A 24,701-nucleotide genomic window follows, 5' to 3' on the forward strand; every position below is an offset into this window, starting at 1 on the left:
AAAAAACAGGATCTTTGGGCTGAATTCATAAACATTAGTTTAAGCATCTTCCACAATACAGGCTACTATGATAACAACATCCTCATTATTGTGTTAAAATTAGGGAATGGATTGAACTGTTGAGTGTGTCTTAGGTTTACAGGGTGGTAATAGACTTCTAGATTCTCAGTTAGATCATGTTACCACACAAAGGCGCATGCTGCATGGAAAAAAAAAGAAAAGAAAAAAAAACACAGACACACATTATTACAGTACATGCAGACTAAAAATCATCCAAACATGTACCCACCAATTCATTTCAACCAAATCCCGGCCTAACCACCCACTAATCCTCGAAACATAGACACTCACATACAAACCCACATCAAAACACACACTCAGTCCTATTGTTCAATCTAAGTCATTTTCTTTCCCTCTGTAATCACAAGCCTATCTAGTGTAAACCAATTTTCTCTCCATTGTCGGAGGTGTTGCCCTCTCCCTCTCCCTCCCTATGTATCTCTCCCTCCTTCCCTCTGCCTCCTCTTTTCATTCAGCACGAAGGTCGTTCCTCCATCATGTTAAGCGTCGGCAGCACAATAGCAACTTGTTAAAGAGCTCTGAGTGGAGGGATTAGTGATAACTGATCAGCGAGTCGCGGCGAGAGATCACACGCAAGTGCTTTCACACACGACCAGACACAACACGCATACACACAAAACCACACGTTTATGTGACACACACAAACACTGGGTGTCTTCAGGTTTTTACTTTTCAAAATCCATTTCTCCCCACAGTTTGATTTCTTATCCCTTGTGTGATTACACCGTAGTAGGTGGGCAATATTCCTGTCAGCTAGGTGATATCATTTTATAGCAGGAGATAATCCTTCACAGCAGGAGATGTATCATCTGAAAAATGATCTATTATTAACTGTGTAATCATTTGTGAATCCAGAGTACGAATGATGCAGGAATGATCAGTACCTCTGTAGACTCCTTAGTACATTTCTTCAGAATATGCACACATTTTTCAATCTGCTTTAATAGCTATACAACACATAAAAGTAATGTAATTCATCCAACTATCATTGCAATGATGTTAATGTCCCCTTGAATCCAAACTATATATTGAAGAGTTTTATACATCTTGTTGTATGTCACCTATACACCAACGTCTGTTCAAATATTCTATTTGGTATTTTAGAGCTTGTTATTTCCTGAAAAACAATATCGATGATTGAGCCTGCATTAAAGAACAGACATACATTTTGTCCAAAATACACATGATATCATGAGACAGGTGACTGTACACGGGTGATACTCACTTTGAGTGGGAATAAGACACCCGGCTCAATGATTGGACTCTTTGGCTGTTAAATACAGAAAACACATCTAAAATGGTGAAAAGCTGTTTGTGTAACACACGATATGAAGACATTCAGAAAGTAGTCAAGTTTTCTTTTAACAAAGTTCTAAAACGTTAAGAAAAAAAAGAGCCAAATGTATTCCTGCCATTCACACAGACAATTGGAATTCAGATCTGGAAATGTGAATTTGCAGTGAATAATTTGTGTACAGTGTGTTATGTTTATGCATTTGGCAGACACTTTTATCCAAAGCAACTTACAGGTAGACTTAAGGGGTTCTTGCCTAAAGACCCCTACTGGAGGGAGTAACTTTCATGCAGTAACTTTCATCATTTGAACCCAGGTCTCCCTCCTAAAAGGTGGCAATCATACCACTACACTATCCCAGTCAAATATTAAAAAAACATGTGTTGGACTATTCAAAAGGTGAAATCTGTGCAGTAAGTGACTTAAAGTCTTAAGTTCAAACCAAGTTTATTACTGACATTTTGATGGAGAGTTAAATCATTCTCCTCCTGCCTTTGTAATCCTGATCCCCAGGTTTACAAATCAAATGTTTTACAAAATGTTAATTCAAGGGGGTACCAGGAAAAGCTGTGCTAATTTATGACAGTTGATGCTACACTATAATTTATTTTATGCTTACAGTTCTCATGACAAAGATTTGAATATAATAAAAGATGCTTGTACGAACCTGTCTGCCTACAAGTGGAAAATCAATTTGGGACTTCGCCTTCATTTCAGTGACAAATCCCTCTTTGACGTGCGACCAGACATCAAGACTTTTATATGCTTTCTGGCTTTGTTTCGTGAAAATTCACGAGTTAGAAATGAGGTACATGTAATCTTTAGGATACCCAATATCTGAACAGATGTTGATGTCTGTGGTCCACAGACTCTTTGGAAGTTCGCAGAGTTCCTGGTTAAGGCCAGCAGTCTTTAATTAAAGATGATATTCCCTTGTAATTATGCCAATCCCACGTATAGGGGAAGCAGCCATGTTGATTTACCACTCATCAATTCAAGCACTCCAAGGGTGTCTATACCAATGACATAGCTGCAAACCCTCTATTTCCGCAGAGCTTATGTATAAGAGTGGGAGGGGCTTGCTCAGGCAAGTGGAGCTGACCAATCAAAGAGTCTAAAACTTTTTCGGAGGGAGGGTCGACCTTTCTAGTTTCTGCTTTTACACAGAACATGAAAATACAAACAATTAAATGGCGTCTGGCTGTGTCATAGTAACTTTCAGTGTTTTATAGTGTATAGTCTATGACCATTTCCTGCATAAATTCCTGGCTTTAGCATGATGAAAACCCTGCAGCATTATTCTCCGTGAGATCCTTAAATATGCTCCAAATGATTAACAGTTTGCTTTTGACATGTTCCAATGCCTATTATTACAGTGCATTTATCGCTGAATCAATGCCATTTCTATTTTTTTTTCACTCGTCTCAGCTGAAAGATAGAAATGATTGCATAGCATCAACATTAAATTTCCAGGAGAAAAATGGAATTTCATGTCCCGTTTCCACAATTTCACACATGGTTTTACTAACAGATGGATCAAAACAACATGCAAAAATGTTGCAAAGTGCTCTAAAAATTTGTAAGGGTTGAGCTTGAAAATGATGAGGTAATTATAAAACACTTGTAGATGTTTTCAGTTTGTAAATTTAAGCGGAATATGGCAAAAGTAAACAGAAGTAACACAAATTCACTGACATGTTGATATGGTGATGTTCTCAAAAAGACACATGTTGTTATGGGAAATTTGTATATCTGGTAATTACCATTTTGCATTCAGTTAATCTAATTATAATTCCATTGTTCACAGATAATAACTGTACATTTTGAATAGATATGTACAAATAAAATAAATTGAGAAGCTGATTTTCTTCTGTTAAGTTTGGCCTTATCAAAGAGTACCCAGGAGACAATTATCTGTCAAACAAATTGTTGTGATTAACAATTTAGTTGTCTCTGTCCATTTTTATGCCACCATTACACTACCAATGATTTAATAACTCACGTAACCCTTCTTAAGGATAACAGCCCTTTATTGGAAACTAATACAAGAACATAAACAGAAAACTTATCTGTTTGCCTTTTAAGGCTCTCTAAACAAAAACTGCATGTGGCAGAAAAGACAGCAGAGGAGAAAGATGCAACAACATGACATAATTCAAAAAGTCTCCACTCAGTCAGTTCTATGAGATAGTGTACCACATGTGGAAAGATGGCATTTTAGTCAGTTTTCTCCAGTTGTTTTCACACAGCTGGTGAAGGAATACAACGATTAACTCATTAACTGTTTATGAAAAGGCCAACATGTTTGTGCTATTTCTCTTCTAGTATGCCTATGTGCTTTGAGTAACTGGATTGTATTGTTGCTGTTACAGTGCAGTGCATAGCTTATTCGTTTTAAGGTCTCTTATGTAAAAGAGAGCTAAAGCGCAGTTAGACTTCAGGAATGACACATTTTTCATTTATCATTATAAACACGAAGATCAACAATGAAAACAGTCATTCATAAAAATCAAACATGAAAAAAATCATGCCACAACAGCTCGTTATTCCAATAATATATGGCCCAAAGATGAAAACTTCAGCTACAAGCCATAGAAGGATCCCAGTGATGCTCAAATGAGGTTCAATCACAAGATCAAATATCATCCCAGCGGTGGGAGGCTGAATGGATGACAAACGTCAGACTTATAATACATAGTTGGAAATGTTTCATTTGAAGCAGAAAACCACAACTTAGCTTAGACACAAATACACCTCCACAGGTAAGTAAAGGCCTGGGGACTGTAGAATGGGGAGAAGTAGAAGGTACGTGGATGGCTTTCTGCTGGGTGGATGCACATGTGCACAGTCTCAGCTCACAAACAAAAATGCACACACAGTGAACTGAGAACAGGAGAGACTGTCGACACAAGTGCAATATTTACACAGACACAAGTCTGAGTGTGTGTGTGTGTGTGTGTGTGTGTGTGTGTGCTCTTGGGGACTTTGGCTTTAAGCGGGTTAAAGTTAGCTTCATACTACTGTTTACACTCATGTTATTACATCACAACAGTCAACTGTTATATGAACAGAGGGGGTCAGATGAGGGAGGGGTTGCAAAGAGAGATGAGAGAAGATGAGATACAAAAGAAGCAAAGCAGAAGAAACAGAAGTAGGGAAGCTTTGCATAGGAGAAAAAAAGATGACTGATGAAAAAACTAAAAACAGTGAGAACCAAAGAACATCAGAAGCAAATAAAAGAGAGCTGCAAGTGCATCCTTTCATTTGACTTTTTTCCAGTCCATTGTCTCAAAATCCCATTTCCCAGCTAATTTAGAGGCCTCTAAAATACACTCCACTCCATACCTTAAGCCCAAGGCCATAGCTAATCCTGTCTTCACACACATGCGCACACACATAGACATGCTCATTCATCCACTGTGCTTTTGAAAAGACTTCATCTTGGCATAGTAGAAGCGAATGAAGGATATTGAAGGCAAGCGTTTGAAGTACATGTGGGAATGCAGGAATCAAACTGTGAGTTAAATGCTATTAGACAGCTGTGTGGAGAGGCAGTGTAATATTAGATTTGATTGAATAGATGACTGCTGAATGTGGTGTAATATATAGAGCCAGAGAGGCTTTATGCAGAAGTAAATCAATATTGCAGCACCACCTTAATCCCAGCCACTCAGGAGTGGGAGTCTGTCATAGTGTGCAATGTTCAGAAAGCAGAAACATGTAGCTGTCCTACACAGACAGATGCTCTTCATATAAAACTTCAGCGTATGTGCTTTCAAACGTACCATAACGTCCAGCTTTTAACTTAATTGTTGTCTATGTGCTCTGCAGTGTTTATGCCAACGGGGATATTTTCTTTCTCAGAAAAGTGCTAGAGCTAAATTGTTGTCCATTAGCAGTCTAGGCTGCAGTGGTACCATAAATAGTAATCATGACAGATTCAATTTTACACTTTCTTTTTTGTGGCTCACGCCTCATTTAAGAATATTGTACTGGGTCTTTTGGGTTGGTTGCCTTTCACACTTTCTGACTCTTCATTCAAACAGAGATCCAGGTGAAGCATTGCTTCGCTTTGCTTGTTTGATTGCCTGTCTTGCAATAAAAAAGCAGCGAAACTGTCATGACAGCAAGCTCACATTTGATGCCGCTACTTGACACAAGAGAAAGAAAGCAGAAAAAAAATTCAGAGATGTTAAGCTGATTTTGACTGGCGTAAGTCTTGATCTCTCTTTTTCTAACAATGTGTAACAGAGGTGGCTTGCTTAAACTGAATTTATTATATATTTTCCATTCCTAAAATGATTCGATTTTAATCCTTTGAGCACAGCTATTTCCTGCTCTTGGCACTCTGGCTTTTTTAAATTGTGTGCCGATGTCAGAGTTGTTGTCACAAACGTGCACTGCAGTAAGTGCCCTACTTGATTTAGATTTATGTTTGTATCATAAGAGTCAAATAAGTCTCCCATCAACTTCTTATCTTTGCTGTACGTCTTTTCTTTTAGGTCTAATTAAGCATATTATAGAAAAGAATACTAATGTGCTTGTATACTAATTCTATTTCGTATTTACCTAAATTTCTGGCCCTGTCCCTCCTTCAGCATTCACGGTTTCTCTTCATTCTTCACACCACTGATACATCTTTTGCTTAAGTTTCCTTTTCTTGTATCACCTTCTTTATCATCCCTCATCTTACCTTCTCTTCTCTTCATCCCTTCCTCCACCCTGATTCTCTTCATCATTACCACCTTCATCCCTCTCCCCTCATCCCTCCCTGTCCCCACTGCTCCTCTCATGACTACAAAATGAATTAGCCCCCCCCCTTTTTCCCCTGCACCTTGGCAGATGCACATCTCCACAAAATCTTATGCTAATGTCATTAATATTCATTAAAAATTAAGCTTAATTGCATGTCTTTAGAAGGGAGGCTCGTACTTGTGGAACACACACACGCACACTACCTAATTAAACATACCTCAGGAACGCCAGTGCATTTGGCCTCCACCTTGTGACAGTTTACATCAAAGACAGAAAGCTTCTGCTGTCTGTGTGAAAAGTACTGTCACATAACCCAACAGAATTATATGTGCCGAGTAAATCTTTGGAACAAAACACAGTGTAAAAAGTGATGTAGTTTGTTACCACCATGCCGTTTTAGTGCAAATGCCCCACTTTGTGCCAGTAATTACAACTAAAAGATCATTTTTTTACTTTCATTCGGCTGAGCTGTTAACAAAGGAAAAAGCTGTTAAAAGAAAAAAAATAATTGACATATAAAAAGCCTCTACACATCAGGGAGGGGGAATGGGGGAGGACATCCATATTCAACACCCTGCGTTCACACACACGTTTGTTCAGACGTGCAGATAAGCACACATGCACACACCAATCAGGTCGACTGAATCATAATTGATGCAACAATCAGAAGTGAGAGTGAACGACACCATATTCTGAAAAATGTGAAAACAAGTGTTTGGTTCTCATGTTCCTGCCTTTCATGTTTTCTTGACACTTGCATGTTTTGATCCATTTCAGAACAATCGTAAAACATCGCAGTTACATTCTGATTATTGCAAATACTGCATGTTCTGAATGTATTTAAAAAGAAATCCCTACATTAGCCACTGACACTCAATGTACATGACTGGCATTCACTCCAGGCTTCAGCCTATTATCAACTGGTAAAGAATGGACATACGAAGCTTTGTATGTGAGGACGCCTACATGTTCATGTCTATAAAACAGCGAGCCGTGTCCGTATGTGTGTGTATCCAACCTATCTTAATAGGTCCATTTGTAGCAGGGCCTGTTCTAGAGCTGTGTCCTTCAGATTGGATTCTATCTCAGCAATCCACCTGACCTTTAGCACAAAGAGACTACAAGAGAGGACCAGAGCTCCGACACAGAACACACACACACACACACAGTACTTGTGTGCACACACAGCCACAAGTAAGCGTTCATCCTTGCCCTTATAAAGAGAAACACACAAACACATTTGCAGACATGAACACGCACAAGCCCACACACACATAAGTATGTGTACAGGCCTTCCCTTAGGGATGATGTCAGATGGAGCTACCAGTGTTAGTTGCAGATGCCATTGCCAGCCTTTCATTTCTATTCGTCAACACAGGCTAATCAAATAAGAGCCCGTCTTTGTACCATCTTCTCTTCACACACTCTTTGCAAGTTCCTGTCACCACCACCCCCATCCGTCCATTCACTTCAATTGCTTTGGCACACCATTAAAGAAAACATCCACCCAAACTGATGCACACCCACATGACTTTTGCTAAAGCATGTAGGGAATGACAGCAATGTGTTGGCGAGCTTGACTTTGACTGTGACATTTTTTGGGTATATTCTCTTTCTGTTTGTGAAGTCTGTATCCAGGAACAAATGTAGCGGCATTTCCTAACAAATGGCAGCTAAATGAGGCCCCTAGGGTGCTGCGTCGCTAACTACCAGCCCCCTTTTTTCCTGAGCCATTATGATTGTCCTAACCGTTCCAAAAAACACCTCTCTCGTTCTCGTTCATTTGCATTTGAATTGCAGCTCGGCTGTACAGAAACAAACATAAATCAGAAAAGAGAAAAAAGGGAGAAACAAAACAGTGGCGGATTCTGGCCGAGCAATTAGCGAGTGTCAGTCAATGTGAAGGTAAAAAACACGCTAAATTAAAAACATTGTCTCAAACACATGCAGACACGCCATCACACACACACACAAACAAAAAATTAGCAGGCATACTGTGTACAGTTCATATATGATTTTTTTTTTTTTCCATTTTTCAATTTCATCATTTAGTTTTTGCCTGAAAACTCATCAAGCTTAAGTGCTCGTCTGCAGTGGCCAATCAGAGTGCAGCAGGACCAGGGTTGCCGTGGCGATACGCAGGGACATTTAGAGGACTCCGATAAACTCTGCCATTTAAAAGGTTATGACAATTAACGCGGCTCTCCGCAAATTACCACTGCCAGACCTTTACCCACGAACGTCTCTCTCCCTCTTATCACCTCGCACCCAGCCTCTGCCTCCTCCTCACTATCTCGCCATATGCCCTCGGTTTCCACAGCCTCTCCTCCCTCACCCCCCTCCCACCCCCTGTTCACCCCCTTCCAGCCAGCAGCACTTTTATTATCCCGTTAATTAACAGACTTCTTCACTTAATATTCAAATGCTGACCAATTAATGACATTGAACTTTGGGTGCTCCACCCACACACCCACCTGCGCCTCAACTCTCACCAAGTCCTATTGACTGTCTCCTCACACACACACTGTCCTTCCTGTCTCTCATTTCCTCCACTTCGTCCCCCTCAACCTCCTCGCCATCACCAAGGTGAGCTTCCATTTCCGTGTGATTGAAAGTGTGTGCGTGAGGAGGGACGGCCACGACGGCTGAGGCAGCAGAGCAAGTATACGACGAGGGGGTAATAAAGCCAGAAGGGCAGGCGCAGAAAGGCACCATGGCCTTTTAATTAACCTGGTGTGATTAAAAGCGGGGGTGGCGGAGGGTGAGGAAAAGGGCCTGCTGCTGCAGCCGGTTGGGGGCTGAGAGGTGACAGACAGGAAATAAGAAATAACACTGGAAGTAATGAACATTGTGGAGCCCAACTTATGGACCATCCTATAGTTTTTACTGAGCGTTTACCAGTGGTTGACCTTGAAAAATAATAACAGTAATTTCACATTTTCAAGTATATAAATAGTTGCATGAGTGAAATAAGAAAATTAACAATAGTCAATTATGTCAAGGCTGGTTTTCAATCTTAACTTTTGATTCAATGTCAATGAAAAGGTGTAACACCATCTAAAAAAGAACATTTATAGATGTCTACAGTTTCTTAACAACTGGGCAAAGATCAGCTGAGGAAGATTACACTATACAAGTGAAATCTCCCAGACAGTCGTTATGTGTAGCATGGGAAGTGTTTTGTCAAACTTATTTCCGTTACACGAGACAATTCATGTGTCTAAAAACTAATAGCATCATTATTTTATATCCGCATACAGAATCTCCTACTGCTACTATCTGCTACTATTTTGGAGACGTGTCCTTCGCAAAGCGTTGTGGCAAAAGACTAAACTGACTGTTATTTACATGTTATTTAAAGCTTGGTCTGAGCAGCCATTTTTTTCCTTGTGAGCTGACACTGGTTGGAAATGTGTATGTTGTGTTTAAGAGCATCGCTGAGCAGCACCTAAGCTCAGTGAATAAGCTTCCATCCATGCAGGTCCCTGTAAAGTGAGCGTGTCTCCTCCAATCAGCTGAGAGTTCATCTATGCCAAAGCACCAGTCCCCTGAGCCTACTCTCAGACAGGAAGAGGAAATAGTAAAAGTCAATAGAGCAATTGGGATCAGTTTCACACAGAAGAGTGTATAGGTAGTTTAGTATGGGGAGTGAATCTCACAAGGATTGACTTACTTTTTTAAAGACTAGTAGTCAATTTCTGACAACTCTACCACTCACCCAAATACAGTTCAGGGTATATCCACCATACAGTCGAATTAATACTAAAACAAGGCACAGCTATATCCTGTTAAATGTTATTACTCTATAAACATCAATTAAGCACACTGTTTCCCAGTGAAAATTAAATGGTGTGTGATCCACAGAAAAGCTGATCAAAGCCAGAACCATGTTCTCATATTATTATGAGTTTAAGTTTGGCAGTTGGCCAATGTTGCATTTCACCTCCTTTCTCTTTCCAACGTCTATCCCATCACACTCCGCTGTATACCACCCCGTAAAGCAAACATGCCATAAAACATTATCTCCAAATTCTTTAAATTATAGCACTCTCATTTCCACTTTTATGAGGTAGAATGTATTAGACAGGAACACAATATAATGCACTTCATCTGCTCAAGTGAGATGGGGCAATTTAAAGACAGAGAGGACATTTTTTTCTCCTTTTAAGTGATTTGGATCACACCAAAAGGGTCAAAATATTTACAGGGTGTGAGAAAAGAGCAACTCTGTTGTGTTATTTTGTTTTCACAGGATATATAGTTTTAATTATATTATTAACTACGATGATCATCAACAGCCAGGTATTCAAATGTAACAACATGGCAGACTGTCTCTCAGTCATCAGTTCAAAAATATCTAGTTCTCTCAAACACAAGGAATTTAAATCCCACCAGCAAACCACCCACATTTTTTAATAACTTCTTCTCAGATGTTATTCTTTATATATTTTTATTTTCTCCATGAGCCTTGATGTCTAAGAAATTCCTTTTTAGCCTGCTTTGCTCCACGCAATCAGATGAGGTCACAGCAGTGCAATAGTCTCGAAGAAAGGCGGCATTTTCACTCCGATTTGTTACAAAACCAGCTAATAGCGTTCGGTTGGAGAGCAAATTCTGTGTCAAAGGCAGCTGGAATGGTTCCATCAACAGGAGGATGTCCTCTGGCTAGGGTTAATGGGAGTGGAGTAGGGGAGAAGGAACTGCTGAGAGTGCCGGAAGAGCAAAATAAAGAACTTTTCAGCTTGGATATCTCAGAGTAATGCAGGGTCAAAAAACAGGGGGCAAAACCACAACGACATCCTAATCTGACTTACGTTTGGAATTGTGTGTATATGTGTGTGTGTAATCCATTCTGTGTGGCTCACATCATGTCTCATTTTAGCCCAGAATCACAGACAAAGGTCACTGTTTGACCTTTTCACAGCTCAGAATTGCTGCAGCACACTCGCCTGATTATTGTACACACAGACACAAGCGAACACACATACAAAAACTGATAGAGAGGAACACACTCGCTTAGAACAGAAAAATGAAAGTAATACAGCATGGAGGCTCAAAGCATACCAAAATCTTTTTCTAATCTTGGCCAGCTGCACTGTGTAAGTTCGAATTCAAAACATGTTTACATCTTGGATCCAAAATCAAAGACAGGGGACGAGTTTCTTTGTTATCCAAATTCATTCTGATATTTTCTCTTGTGCTTATTTCCGTCACTAAATTCTTCTCACACTCAATCAATGAACAATTAACTTTGTCTTAATGCCACCGCACAGGCTTGTTTTTGTCATGTGTAAAATGTCATGGTTTTTAATGATCAATAATGTGTATTTTCAGTAATTACTTCTGAATGAATGTGGGAGCCTGAACTTGGACTTTACACACAAAACAGAACTGGTATTGGTGAATGAAAAGCACACGTACCCCACCTCTGTTTCAAAGACTCTGTACTGATAGTAATTATATATTTCATCATTTCAAGTCTTTTAAGTTTCATATGAATGTGACTGCTAGTTGGTCAGTTGGTCCTTTAGCTGGACTCGTTCATTTCCTGTTAGAGCTCATTTCCCACAATAAGCTTCACTGTAAAAATGTAATGCAAATGTGAAAGTATAGGAGCCAGGAAATAATTACCTATTGAAAGAGAGTGGATTCATTGAGTCTACAATGTGACATATAAAAACCAGGAGGAGTCTGCATATTGCCTGCTGTGTTGGTGAGGTATAAAATGCCATATAGCTAGAACACATTTCTTGATTATAAGTAAAAACAGCAGGACGCAACATTGACGCAGAGGCTGCTGAAGGTGTTGGAGCTTTTATGTGGCTTTAACAATTGAGCGGGTTGATTGAAACATTTTACCTTAAAGAACTGTGCATGCATTACAGAGTGAAACAGTGGGAAACTAGCTCCCCGGTCACCACAGAGGTTGGCATAGCAACCAATCTGGAACCTATCAGCTCAGGTGAAACAAGTATTTGGCCAATCAGAGTGCTTTGGAATGACTACCTGGTTTATAAATGTCAGCATGGGTCAATTGCTGCCACATCATCAGCGATGATGACAACACACCATTACTGTCACAAAATGTCAATGTGGCCATGGATCTCAGCCTCTCCTTGTTAGAGTGAATAATGTTTGCTCAGTAGGCTGCACAGTCTGTGTCTGTGAGCATGATAAAGTGAGGAAACAAGAGCAAGGGCTTTTTCAGAGAGAGACAAAAGCCACGTTGGCTGAAACAGTATGGAAATTATTATGCTAAGACTGACCACCTTTTTTTTTTTGACAACCTTATTTTGTGCTCACAGCAGGTTTTTGAGTGGCTATATGTCTGAATGTGCTAAACATGTAGGTTTGTCTAAAAGTTTACTTTAACTAAATCTCCGTAAATCACAGAAGAGCTACCCTGGCAAACGTGACTCAACCTTTGCCAAATAGTGTCAGCTTTTGCAGATTCTAAATTAAGGATATTTAGAAATATTATTTTAAATGCTACCCATACTGCATAGATCTGCCTTTACATATAAGAAAAAAAAAGGACCTTTACAAAGGCAAAGTAGCACGTCTCACTTAGAATATCTTAATTTGTGGTGTGGTTTTCTTTTGCGTTAGGGTTAGGGTTCTGTCCAGTCCTGGACTTAAGATTTGTCTGTATAAATATAAATATGTCAACCATCAAAGGCTGACTGCTCTTTATCAGGATTATATGTTGAAAGCAAAAATACAAGTAAGGTCCTTTTTTCAATTGGATATCTTAAAATATCAGATAGTTTAACGGACCCATGGGTTTGTTTCTCCGTGTTTTTCTGGCTTTTTTTGCAGTGGTAAAATAATGCACTATTAACTTAAAAGTCTTCCAAATCTAAAAAAAGGAGATAAATACATGCTTTTTTCACAGCGCAAGGAATGAGTGATTCACCAATACCTCTAACAGCACTTTGTTTTTGACTTAGAGATGTCTCCAGGAAAATGTGTGTGGTAATGTGCTACAGTATTATTTGCCAACCACAATACCAATCGGGATGAAGAATTGACTCCACACTTTTTTTTTAATCATTGAGTTTAACCCAAGATATTTCACGCAAGCGAAGCACACTTCTAACACCAGCAGTGTGAGTCCTTGCAATATGCAGTAGACTATGGTCAGCACTGCTCTGTATAAAAACAACGTGTTAACAGATTGTAAATTAAACATGGTTCTCCTGCGGTGTGTATTTACAGTAGGCACTCTCGCAGTTGATAACTCTTTACTGTTGTAATGAAATCTGCAGCAGCAAGGAGGGACAGAGACATAACTTTTCAAGAGCAGATTTCCACTTGTACAACATTTAGACAGCAGTTATATGGAACCTGGGCCCATCTAATCCCCTCTGTTGACATGCATTTCTGAGCTGCAGCCAGGTTGTGCACTACATGCTTCCAGCCTTTAATCATTCATACTGGGTTCCCAAAACAAGTGTCACCACAATTACCCACAAAACCACCTTTTGAAACGGAATTTTTTTCTGCATTAATATCAGAATATAAATGATTTCATGTGTCCAAATTTCCACTGATTTCAATATGCAACAAATTTCTGATCAATCTGCCATCAATGGTAATTAAAAAAGCAGGCTTAGTTACTATTAACGCTTTACATAAGCTTGCGTAAATATCAATACGTCAAATTTCAATTAAATATAAATAGTAATTTCCAGTAATTGCTTTGGAGTATAGAAGGAAAAGAAATGTGAACTTGCACGCAACTTTAAATTCCTTTCAATTGCTACAGTAAGTCAAAAATTATACTTAAGTTCAGGATAGATTTACTGCAAGCAGTTTTACATTGTTACATTGTTACTCCACTGCCTTACGCTGCAGTACATTTGTTTATACAATACTGATCAACTGAAAAAAACTTTTTTTTTTACTAGCCATGATACTGATCTTGCATGCAGGCCTACGGGAACCCCTACTCTTCTCATCTGACCAGTCCTGATTATATTCATCCCAGCTTTTGCTTTCCGCCATGTTCTATCTGATCTATCCTTTCCTGTTCAGTTCTGTTGCAATCCCCCCTTCTGGTCCTGTTCTGTCTCTTGTTCCGTTTTGTTTTGCTCAGTAATGATCCAGCACAGGGCTATGAGCCAGAGTCACTCTATGCAGGCAGATAGATCCCTCTGGCTGCCGAGTGGATGGAAAACATATGGGCAGCCTTCACTCAACGAAAAAAAACAAAAAAACTGCTTGAATCCCACTCATGGAAATCTTTTACAGAACCGCTCGCTGAAACTTGGCAGAACGCGTCTCGATCCATATCTGCAGTACAGACCCTTTGTTGTTCAGAGAATTTTAGCAATGAAAATTTTCAATATGTATGTAGACTATGACTGGCCTATCTGTGACAATGTACTGCAGACACATTTATTGTTTCTAAAGTGTGTGTATAGTCTTTTTGGGTACCTTGTTTTAACCCTATCAGGATCAGTGGTCCACATAGGCATCGAAGCCTGGTCCTAATAAGGCAAAACATGATTTCTGAGGTCCTGGTTAGGGTCAGGTGTAAAATGTGTTTTGGTTAAGTTTATGTTTTGACATGTAGCAACATTTAGAGGTAGGCTGTCCACAATGAATAGAAGTAATGTCATATCAGGAATAGTCGTGCAAGCTTTTGTGCATATGTAGACTGAGAATCCAAATGAATACCTCTTGTGAATAAAGTGAAGGAGTAATGCCAATTGACTTGGCATACCGGATAGTCACACACAGACATCCAACTGGTGTATTCAATATCATTTACTAAGTTTATGGTAAACATTTTGTCCAGTTTCCCTCACAGGAAACAGCAGCATATACTGTCTCCTGGTCTGGTCTGTGTGTGCCAATACCTGTTGTGGTGGTGGTCGCGGCTGCAGGTAGGGACTCTGGTTTGGGCCTGGAGGGGTCTGCTGAGGGGGGCTGAAGTACGGAGGAGTTCCCTGCTGCCCCCCCTGCTGCTGCTGCTGACTGTAGCCCCCCATTGCCTGCTGGCCATACGGCGCCACCTGCTGAAACAATCAATACCACAATGATTACTTGGGAGGTACAGTATTAAGGTTATTGTTGTAAGAGTTTCACTTTCAATTAAAAGCAATGCAGAGAGCATGGCAGGTTCAATAAGTATGATATTATGTGACAGGTGATACAATGCAAAAACTGCTAGATGACTGACCTTGGTGTGAGAATAAAAGTAAAAGCATCTCACTCAGAAATTATCCCAGAATCATTTTCCAACTTGTAAGATTGTCCCTCAGCTAGAGGCTCTTAATTTAGCTCAGAGCAGGTCAACATCCGTCCCCCAGCGGTCCTCTGCCTAATGAACTCACATTGCAGAATACACTGAACTTTACATCCTTTTACTTGCCAAATGCAACCTCCTCTCTACATTATCTGTGTCTAGGTCAGCTCACAGATGGGATGAGGTGTGCTGGATATTATTGCAGACCAGTTCCTGGCTGTAACTTTAATGAGGGACACATGGATGAGCCGAAGCATTCCAAGGCAGTGCATTTATAAAAACTAACTCATGAGGACCAAGTCATGCCAAGTGGCAATGCTGCATTACAAAGTGGTAATAAGAGAGAATGCAAAGAGGGAGTGCGTGTAACAAGCTGGCACAAATACAAATGTAGTCTTAATCCCTGCTTGTCATTTGTTATGACTACAGACAGCGCCAGGTGCTCCTCACTGCCGTGAGGATTTCCTATGGATGCTGGGGTTTCCTTATTCACCCAGGAACAGCTACACACATACACACTCACACAAAAGCAAAGTACAGATTATTAAACAACATTTAAGACTGCTGGTGAGGCAATACGACAATACATTTCTTCTTTTTTCTCTGCCCCCCATAATGTCATGTCTTTTTTATTCAGTGAAAGCGCTGCCACAAACTCATGAAACGCACATACAGGCTGTAATTTGAGGCATTTGTCAAGTCCAATTCCAGCTTTTGACCAAAGTCCTAAACTTTAACATACCGCCTTAAATCTTTCTTGGCAAAGTAAAAAGCTCAATCTCAGTGTGATTTATATCTCAAATGATAGTGTTATGAGGGCCTCTGACTTGACATAACTACCGCACAACAGCCTTGTCAGTTAAGAGTGCACAGCCAGAGCTGAAGCTTTACTGTGACAGTTATGAGACAAAACACCCACACATAAAAGGCATGATGAAACTCATGGCTGATGTAGAATACAGTGAAATCTGATCTGGCTGCAGAGTACTAGTGGAGATTAATACGTTTGAAACAGTTTTGAAGAGTACCTTCTTTTGAGTGGGTGTAGAGAAAAGAAACATTCTCTCTAAGCTGGCAGAATCTTTTTAACTCTGAATAGAGATGATTGGACAGAGTTGAATACTTTTTACTTCAATGGAAATTTGATTAGAAAGGACAGGTTTGTGTGTGAGTCTGTGTGTTGTGCTTTGAGTAAAAGAGTGTGTCATTAGGCCGATGAGACGGACAGACAGGGTGAGATCAGTCTAGCTGGCAGAGAGGTTAATAGGATGGCCTTGCTCATGCCAACAGCACTACTGGATTCATTACTACCAGCCAAACTTATACACACACACACACACACACACACACACACACACAAACTTATACACACACACACACACACACCATTACCAACATAGTATTTGATTTTATAAAACACTTAAATTAATGCAAGTTGTCTCTGTGAAGGGATTTACTGAAGTAAGAAAGACAATCTAATGCTAATTCTCTCTCTTACACACACACGCACGCACACACACACACACACACACACACACCATAAGATGTGAATCAAAGCCACTCCAATAAAACTGCAGCAACACAATCCAGAGATCAGTGATGACAGTCTGGTGTAACACACTGGGTCTCAACTGGAACACCACTGTTCTGGGATTGATGCGGATTAGGTCGCCATGGAGATTGAGACCTGACAACCGTGGGTGGGTTTTGTCAAGTATTTGTCTGGGTCTTCAGACAAATACATGAACAGGCAGACAGATGAAATGGGAAAATTCTAACATATAGACAGATAAATAGATTGACACAGGCAGAGACACAGAAAAAAAAATAATCACACACACTCACAAAAAAGGTTCAAAAAAATCTTTGCATTTGCAATTTTTTTTTATTTAGCATAAAAAATCTAATTGACACATAATAAACTAGACTTTGTTGACCTTAGAAATCCCAGTTTGAGTTGTTGAGATGTTATATATAGAAAATACACCCGGGATGCAGATAGCAAACAGGCTAGAATGAAAAAGTTTGAACGCACCAAAGTCACAGCTGTTGGCTTCCTTTACTCTTGAAGTAAAAAAAGACTGGATGGGTAAAATTGTGCGCCAAGCTAATTGTATCCTGGAGTTTGCATAATTCAATAACTCATTCAATTTGGGGCCACTGAGGTGCAAATCTACCAGATGCATATAATACCGATTACCACAGACCTCTACCACATTTAATTTTAGTATGTCATAGCATGAAAAGCACAGTTGTCATTAGTAGCAGTGATGGTGGCTGCATACATTTACTGTTCCTGGGGGGGTTTATTGTGCATGTTGGCTCAGTGGCATACCTTGCTGGTACCCTTAAATGGAACAAAGCCAATATTAATGTAATCACTACTGTAACACCTTCTCCTGCTGTGACAGGTCAAAATGTCCAAAGTGGAAAAAGGTCTGTTTGTAATGCTGAACAAGTTGGTGATGTGTTAATGATTTATTTTCTAGCAATGAGGAACAATGGTTGATTTTGTCTAAGGATGTCACAATATACTGGTATAGACAGAGTGAAATAATAATATTGTGTTGATATCACTATATTTATGACAAATATTACTATTTGATCTCAGCCGTTAAAATCAAAATATCTTTGTTATTTCTATAGTGAAATTCAATTACTGAAAGAAAAAGAGCCAAAAAACTGTAAAAAAATGTTTTTATAAAAAATGTATATAGTAGTAAAGTTATATAGTTAAATAGTAACATATTTTTCAAGTTTTCTACTGATATCATGATAATATAATTTTATGAATGCTTTTTGGTGACAATAACCGTGTTGTGAAGATCTGTATCGTGATAGCTCAAATTCAGTCAGTTATAAACTATCAAGTCGCAAGAAGATATAGTTAATGTTTTTCTAAACCATCTCCCATGTTGACTGGTCTGGCTCTCATCATATTTGGATTCCTCCTCTTCATACGCTGCAATGAATATATGTGAAGCTGATAAAACCAATGGAAACACTAGAAGAAGTTAATCCTTTTCACCCTTTTCATCCACATGGGATGATGAACACAAGACGGTGAATCAAGTGCATTTACTTAAAATTTTCAGAATACGTAATCCATCATCCTCTTATACGACAAAAGCAAAACCACTGAAGCTGTTTGAAGGGGAACAAGCGCTGGATTATACATGAGGAAAAAGTGGTCATCCACTTTATTTACTGGTCACCCATTAACCATAATACTATTATGTCACTGAGCCCTTGTTCAGAATGGTCAGTGTGGTTATCTTAAATACAGAGCTCTCAGATCTAGATGCTTTTCAAATTAGAACAACTCATTTCAGTAAATAAACTGTAAGATAGACTGGAGAATCTGCACAGCATCTGTTTTGACTGTATTCAAGAGGAGTGAGTGACAAATATGCAAGCTGGGGAATTAAGTGAGCTAGACAAATGTAAAATGAGAAACAAATAACACCAGCCAGTGATTCAGTCAAATAAGCACAGAGACAGCGGGCAGACTGGAGGTCTAACAAGTAGCAACTTGTCAAAGTGGTTTTGGGAGAGAAGAAAGAGTTATTCAAATGCAGCTTCTGTTTGATCGCTGGGGCAGACTGCATGAATGTACTGTACCTGCTGAGTACACACCAACTCAATGAAACCTGATGCTCTTTGACTGAAAATATGCTTAGTGATAAACAGACTTGCTGTGCTGCTGGTTACATCAATAAAAGTAACTGCTGGAAGGAGAAAATAAGACCATTTTCTGCCTTTTTCTTTCAGTCAGGTGTGTGGAGGCAGACTAAATAACAGTATGATTTATCCAGAGTGTCTTGGCAGGCGCACAGTGTCAAATAAATGTCTGTAATGAAATGACAACAGATGTGAAGTGCTGTAGGGAGAAATGACGCAGAATAGACATCCTGTGAAGCAAATAATTCACCATAAACTGCAGAAACAGTGTGATGAAAACAAAAGCCTTGGTGGTATATTAAGATACAACGACACAAACACTGAGAATAACTCAATCAAAAATCTATCAAAACAAGAGTTGTATGAAAAGGCAAGCAATAACTTCCTGTTCTGCAAATGCTGGAAATAAATAGCCATGCTATAGCTTCATTCAAGGTGGTGGTGAATGTGTGGGTGTGTGCACATGTGTGAGTGCCTTAAATCAGCCGTTAAAAAACCTTGCACGGAACAAGGCACCGCTTGTAATTCAATTGGGCCAATGAGCAATAGACAGAAATCTTCATAATTCTGTCAAAGTACCGATACGCCTGGCTGATGACCAGGACCAGAGGGTGCCCAGTTTTGAGTGACAGATGGGTTCAGCCAACCGGAGCGCTAAGCAGTGCCACCACCCCGACCCCTTAAACGCACTCACATGCACACACTGACAGGCCTGACTGACACACACATCAGCATTCACGTGCTGGTGTGTGAGTTGGTCCCAGTAAATAGTAGCAGCTTTAGAAAAGGAAACAGTTATGAGCAATAGGAAGTATGCTGAACTAAGAAAGACTGAAACAGAAGACAAATAACATAAAACAACATGATGCTGCAGTAAGGAAGATGTTTAGAGAGACAGAGATGGAGAGATAGGCAGAAGGGAGATAGAGGACGGGTGTTACTCACTGAGATACTTACAGGGAAAGATAAAGTGATGTTTCACATGATAAAGACAGAGAGAGAGATAAAGACAATGATGCAGACAGAGAGATATGTGGAAAGTAAAGGGGGAAACAGACAAGAGCACAGGAAAGGCATAGTGAGGAGGATGTACTTAAGAGGAGGGATAGGGATGGTGTAAAATAGCAAGGAGGGCAAAATTTGATTTTACTCTCACGCAAGAAAGAAATATGTATAAATAAAGAAACAAAGCAGGAATCATGAGGTGGAGACAGACAGGTAGATGGTATGCCACTCCTCAGAATCAGCAAATGATTGATCAAGTACCATTGGAGGACCAGGACAGCAAAAGTACTGGCAGTTTGAAGTAATACATTTTAGCCATGTCTCTAACTACATAATAATGCTTAAGTACTGACATGCAATGTGCTGTAGAATGAGTAGATGAGTTTTAGCTATTTGATCACATATCTCTACACTTAACAAACATACTTTATCACTTCCATTTAAACTTAAGAAGGTTATTGATGTCAGTTGTCATAGTCATTGAAAAGCCAGGGAATGTTATTCTTATTAATTTAATATTTTTTTACTAGGAAATTAATCAATTTCCCCCTGCATAAATCACTGAGAGACAATAATGCCTACCACCAGAAGAGACAAAAATCAAGTGGATTGATTGAAAACGCTAATTTTTTAATCAACATGTAAGACGCAGGTCTATCAACATCTTTGGCTGGGCAGAAAAACTTCACAGCTGCCCATGGTTTGAAACACCTCTGATCTATACAATGATGTCATGTTACCATAAATTCACATGTTCTATAGCATCACATAATCAATTTTACCGCATTAACCTTGAGAAAAGAGAAAAGGGAAAATGTTTCTATGCATTTGTTTGCCTCCTTGGGGAAATAACAGTCAGATTCCAGGTTTTTTTTCACAAATGGTTTCATTGATGCTTTATGGTAAAAGTATCATGGTGTAATGTACTTAATTTTAACATTACATACCCAAACTGAGTGGTTGAGGATACAGCATAGTTACTGAAAAATGTGCTCCACCAAATGGTAGAGTAGGACATTAAAGGGTTAAGCCACTGGGTACCAATATTGACATATTTCAGTTTTGTTTAACTCCTTTGATTTATTCCTATCCTTTAAGGTTAAGAAGTAATTGTGAACTTGTGACAGGTTGCACATCTTTCCTTTTTCAGATAGCAAATAAATGTACCTCAGCATATCTCTAACCATTCTGCAATGCTCAAAATTACTTAATCGAGCACATGTAAGAGTAGGCTTAGTTATGACCCTCTGACAGTCACGTGCTCTTTCTTTTTTAGAAGACTCATGGTCATTTGGGATAACTGATATTGCTGGAGGACTAAAAGTGAATATGCAAAAGCTGACTACATTAAAAGGATCACGTTTGCAAAAAGACTACAAATGAAACAAGGTGTTTTTTTCAGATTTACATTCCCCAGTAGCTCAGTAAATCAGAAAACTAACTTAACAACAGATGATCAAAGGACATTTCAGGGAGGGACCATAGAATGGAAAAGGTAGGACAGGAATGGCAGTGTTGACAGATGTGTCAGTCAAGAGAATGAAAAAGTGTACCGCTATCAATATAACTCTGACAACTGTGGCACTTGGCTAACCTTTTTTTATCTTTTACTCAAAAGCTTCTTTGCCGCAAGTGGTTGAGGCATTTAAATAATCCAACAGTAACATTTTCAGTTGACCTCCACTCTTCTCCCTGTCTCACCTATCATTCTTTAAAGATTCTGCCTGTAAAATTAAAAATAACAGGAACACAGCAAAGGAAGAAAACCTTTGAAAAATCTTATAGATGTTGACAAAGTAAACCACAACAGGGCAGGTGTGTGGATGAATATAGGGATAGAACTACATAGTTTTACTTTTAATGACCAAATCTATTCTAATCTATTTATGAGGATATGTCTGGGATGGCTCTGGCTCAGCCGTTAGAGTGGTCACCTTTTAACTGGGAGGTCAGCAGTTCGATCCCCATGTTTTCCTCAAGAAAGTACTATGCTTTGTCGACTCTGGACAAGGTTAAAAAGGTGCTATAAGTGTGAACCGTTTAAATCTGACAAATTCTTATATTATATTATATGGTGACCAAGCATTTGAGCTGTCTTATTAATGAACTGGAAGTACTCGAGTCTGCAGAAAAACAGAATTTTTATAAGAGGTCTGTTTATGATTATAAGAAATGATTTTTTCCCCAATTATCATTTTGACCATTTTTATAAGAACTCTGTAGATCTTTAGATGTCTTGTTTATGTCATCTTAAGGTTGTTTTTGTCAATAATTGATGTAGAGATGGTGTCTCATATTGGAGATTTCTCTTCCCTTTTAAGTGGTTGTTGCATTCTGTGGCACTTGTTGTTTCCTGCTGAACCCAATCTTATAGCAGAAATTGTAATAATAGCTATTTTGCTCCACACCAATGTTGTAGTTTCACAATATTTTTCACTCTTATTTCCCTTTGTCAGTAAAGAGAAGCAGCTTATGTCATGACGTACAGGTTCGACATCCACCCTTGTTCTCGCTACATGAAGATTTCAAGTGGCGGCATGATGTCATCCTTAATCTGCTGGAATACTTTACTTTGGTTATGTAGACAAATGTATTAATCACAGGTTTTCCTGCAGGTTTTGTGGGAATTTTCCATTAATTTTCTTCATTTAAACATCTTTAAATGATTGGATTCCTGGACACTGCTTTGATCACTGACATTTTACCGACCACCAGTCACATGACAAGTGTGCTGCTGCTGCTGCTGGAGAAGGTCATTAACATAACATAAAGTTTACAAGTGGTTTCTTCAGCTCTGTATCATGATAAGATCAAAGCGTCACAGCAAAAAACAGAGCACTCGTGATTTCTAGACAAATGTGAGTTCCATAATAACATGTGAAGCACTGGAGAGAAAGATCTACAGACTCATGATTAAACATAAGGAAGAGGGGATGCATCATCGTTCTCGTCATCGCTCTCGTATCTCTTCCCCCAAGGTGACGGCGCTCTCCGTCTCTCTGCACCTCTCTTTCATCTCTCTTTTTCCCTCTCCTCTCGCCTTCTCATACATCGGGAGGCCCTTGACACCTTGGGAATGAGCTGCCCTTGGAGGAGTGAGAGACAGGAGGAGTGATATGGAGGACTCTGAATAATGACATGCTAGCAGCCTGAATGTGGACCGACAGTGTGAAGCCAAACCTGCATAAACAAAATCTTGGCTGCACATGAAATTGCTGACATTTTTAAATGTATGAAGCACAGTGCACTTAATACACTGAAGTTTTTTTTATTTATTTCCAAATGGAAACACAAGCCTGTCTAGTCAGCGATTGTGACATACTGACCTCTTGATAACATCAAATCACACTGATGCCGAATAAAAGCGAGTAGATAGCCTAATAATCGACTGACACACAGATGTGGTTTTTTTACATTTTCATCTTGGATCTCTTTCTGAAGACTGCCAAATGATGCTCTCTGCCCCCTGTCTGTCTGTCTTTATTTTTCCCTCTTTCTCTAATTCTCAGTTTCTGTCTGCATCAATTGATGAAACAAAAAATGAGCTGCTTGTTGCAGGCGTTTTATTGCTGACTGACTGCGACCGGCTCTGTTGTTCCAGGCAGAGTCATAATGGAGAAATTTGAAGAGACAGAGCAGGGCAGGTTAATGCTCTCCATAATATGTGTGTGTGAACAGCGATTTATTTTTTTTATTCTTTTCTATTTTTTTGCGAGAGGCTCTGGGCGCCGTGCCACAGGCTCCAAATGTTTTTCCCCTACTAAACTCCTGACCCCAATCTGAGGCCAAGCAAGACAGAGGAGAGAGGGGAAATTGAGAAATAAGCACAGAGAAAAGGCAAATGTGATTCAGTGAAAGGGTCAAAAATGGATCTGAATAAGGAGGGCGAGGGGGGGCGGTGAAGTGAAAAAGGTTCAGCTGTTTTTATTGAGGGAGTTATAGGCAGTTTTTCCGGAGTGTATCAGAGACTGATATATGGATCACTGATCAACTAAAATGTCTTAACAAAGAATTTCTCCACCTATACACAACGCATTTATAGGGGAAACTAACATAAACTATATTCAGTCTTGACAGATGGAAAATAATCATCATTACCAGAGAAAGAGCGCTCTTGACACAGGTAAACATCACAAATGAGCATAAGACAGCCCTAAAACATCTTTCAGATCAATCAATTCTGCACAAGGCAGCTCCGCTCTTTTTCCCCTCGTGCTGCAATGACAGGCTTCAAGTTGTGTAGGAGTCATGTCAATTATATCTAAACTGGGAGACGGAGGGAGGGAGAGGAGAGAGGCTTCCAGCTGAAATGTGCTTTTCCACCAACAGTGGTCACCATGCGTTAATGAGATTATACTTGAATTTTACATCCCCTTCTGTGAGGCTCTCGCGCTTGTATGCTGTCAGTAGAGGCGCCGCTTTGGTAAACTACACTGACACATATTCAGTGAGCTGCAGATGAATCCGGTGTTGGCAATGTGATGATAGCAGGGTTAAAAGGGTTAAAAGCAGGTAGGCATATGCTGTCCATGACACTTTAGGAAGGATCAGACACTGACATAAAAAGGAGTACTTTGCTCTAAACAGTATGAACTTGCAGAAATGAGTCCATGATGAAGTGGTCATATGCAA

At 39.5% G+C, this 24,701-nt stretch overlaps 1 protein-coding gene across 4 annotated transcripts in view; it reads right to left on the reverse strand.

Moving 5' to 3' along the window:
* Nucleotides 1-24,701, reverse strand: part of LOC140269880 (AT-rich interactive domain-containing protein 1B-like) — a 166,003-nt gene that overhangs the window by 109,972 nt on the left and 31,330 nt on the right. For 3 of the 4 annotated variants that reach the window (XM_072364892.1, XM_072364890.1, XM_072364889.1), the window contains exon 3: nucleotides 14,995-15,153. In XM_072364892.1, coding sequence (XP_072220993.1) covers nucleotides 14,995-15,153 — 159 coding nt within the window. The remainder of the gene's footprint in view (nucleotides 1-14,994; nucleotides 15,154-24,701) is intronic. The other variant, XM_072364891.1, reaches the window with a different exon arrangement.

The sequence above is a fragment of the Leuresthes tenuis genome, unplaced genomic scaffold, assembly GCF_036924035.1.
Source record: "Leuresthes tenuis unplaced genomic scaffold, fLeuTen1.0.hap1 SCAF_15, whole genome shotgun sequence".
In the NCBI taxonomy this organism is placed as follows: domain Eukaryota; kingdom Metazoa; phylum Chordata; class Actinopteri; order Atheriniformes; family Atherinopsidae; genus Leuresthes; species Leuresthes tenuis.